The sequence below is a fragment of the Pinus tabuliformis genome, chromosome 1_1 (genome assembly GCF_031772625.1).
Source record: "Pinus tabuliformis cultivar Carrire ecotype Pingquan chromosome 1_1, CPIR1, whole genome shotgun sequence".
NCBI lineage: Eukaryota > Viridiplantae > Streptophyta > Pinopsida > Pinales > Pinaceae > Pinus > Pinus tabuliformis.
The window spans coordinates 434794906-434796876 of NC_142297.1; the positions used below are offsets into that span (position 1 = coordinate 434794906).

General features: G+C 38.2%; 1 protein-coding gene across 1 annotated transcript; it reads right to left on the reverse strand.

The window, feature by feature from the left end:
- Window positions 1-81: 81 nt before the first annotated feature.
- LOC149213584 (putative 2' cyclic ADP-D-ribose synthase BdTIR) lies at window positions 82-603 on the reverse strand. The gene has a single exon (XM_089389079.1). The coding sequence runs from the start codon at window positions 601-603 to the stop codon at window positions 82-84; it is 522 nt and encodes a 173-aa protein (XP_089245205.1).
- Window positions 604-1971: the final 1368 nt, after the last annotated feature.

Genomic DNA, 1971 nt, shown 5'->3' on the forward strand with positions numbered 1-1971 from the left:
AAACTAAACAATATAAAAAGAGGAACAGGAAGAGATGGAGGTGTCACCCTTATAAGCACCTCCCAAGGTCGAAACCGTCTATTATTTGGAATACATTAGAAAGAGCATTTTCTTTCTCCATTTATCAATGATGTCGGGTCGTAACGGCGGCTTCTTTTGATGCGTTTGGGAATCGGTTGTTTTCTTTTGTTCGAGCTCGGTCAGAGCTTTAGCGTACACTCCGTCTTTGCCAAGTGTCCATCGAAGGTCAGCAGGGTTAACACAGCAGAAGATTGGAATAATGGTTGACTGGCCCGACTGCATGGACTCCAACATAAGTAGTAGCTCATTGAGACACCACTCAGACTCTGCATATCGAGGAGAGAAAATTGCGATATGGATTGAGGCATCTCTTATAGCCGCAGCTATTTGAGAAGTGAAGAAGTCCCCCTTTTCCATTTCTTCCTTGTCCAGAAACACTTGCAATCCATGTACATCATGAAGGCGATTGTAGAGATGGGCGGCGATGGATAACTTCGTGTCCGGCCCGCGGTGGTTGATAAACACCTGGTAGGGAGCCTTGTTGCCAGACGAGTTGGAGGACGATGCCAAAGGATTTGCCATGGAATACACAATGAAAAGCAAAGATGAAATGTATGAGAGAGATTGGGATTAAAACCCGGATCAGGTTGATCTCACAAGTGTGAAGAGCCTACCAGCCGCTTCCAAGTTACAACCAGGGTTTGGTAATCTTAATATTTTCAGATTCCTCGTCTGGTTGATTTAGATCTCACAAGCGCAAAGTGGCTACCAGACGCTTCCAAGTTGCCAGCGGGACTTAGGTATGTCTGTGTATCTCTCTCCCACTCTGTTAAGAGCAAAACTGCAATGGTTTCGGTTTCTTTCTAACCAGAGCTCCTCCTATTTCAAAACCATCCTATTTGAAAACCCTAATTCAAAGGTAGAAAGAAGAGTTATAATGTGTCACGAAATACGAACTCATCAAAGCAAACGACTTGAGGGTTTGGGAATTTCCATGGTGAAAGAGGGAAGCATCTCGCCACTGACCCCACCACGTGAAGACCACTGATCACCGACAACATAGCAGGTCAGACGTACCCATCAAAGGAAGCGACTTGTGAATTTCGTGGGTGAAACAGGGAAGCATCTCGCCACCGACAACACCACATGGAGACCACATGTGAGAGTAGCAGTAGACAACGGAGACAACTGATCCCGATGGATGATTACTGTGTTATCTTTAGTTTATGGAAACAGTTCGTTGAGAGTGACATAAAGTTTGGAAAAAAAATATTATAATTACGGAAACAGTTCGTTGAGAAGGACATAGAGTTTGGAAAAAAATATTATAATTATGGAAACAGTTCGTTGAGAGGGACATAAAGTTTGGAAAAAAATATCATAATTATGGAAACAGTTCGTTGAGAGGGACATAAAATTTGGAAAAAAATATTATAATTATGGAAACAGTTCGTTGAGAGGGACATAAAGTTTGGAAAGAGGACAATTCAATTATAATTTTAATATTATTTCTTTAAAACTACTTAAAAAATAGACATTTAACGACTATAATGAAGTCGTTTGAATCGTTAGATGGAAAATGTCAAAAGGTTTTATGAATGAGGAATTTAATGGGTGAATAAGGTTAATTTTGGATAATTATATTTAATTATAATTTATTAGGTTTTATGGTAATTATTTATAATTAATTATATTGGTTAAAGAATTAATGGATTAATGAGTAAGATATATGAATTTGTTAGTTGATTAATGGTTAGACAGTGTGTTGGTTAATAAGTTAATGGTAAAGGGATTAATGGATTAGTAGTTTGGGTTATTTTGGTATATTGATTTAAGGGGTAATGGTTTAGATGTTAAAGGGTTTATAGTAATGAATTGAGGTTAATATTTTAGGGGTTTATGTTTAACTTAGGTTTACAAAGTTAATTTATTAGAGGCTGGAACATTAAT

Bases quoted from the DNA above. Each gene is read 5' to 3' on its own strand.
- LOC149213584 (XM_089389079.1), bottom strand. From the start codon at position 603: ATGGCAAATCCTTTGGCATCGTCCTCCAACTCGTCTGGCAACAAGGCT.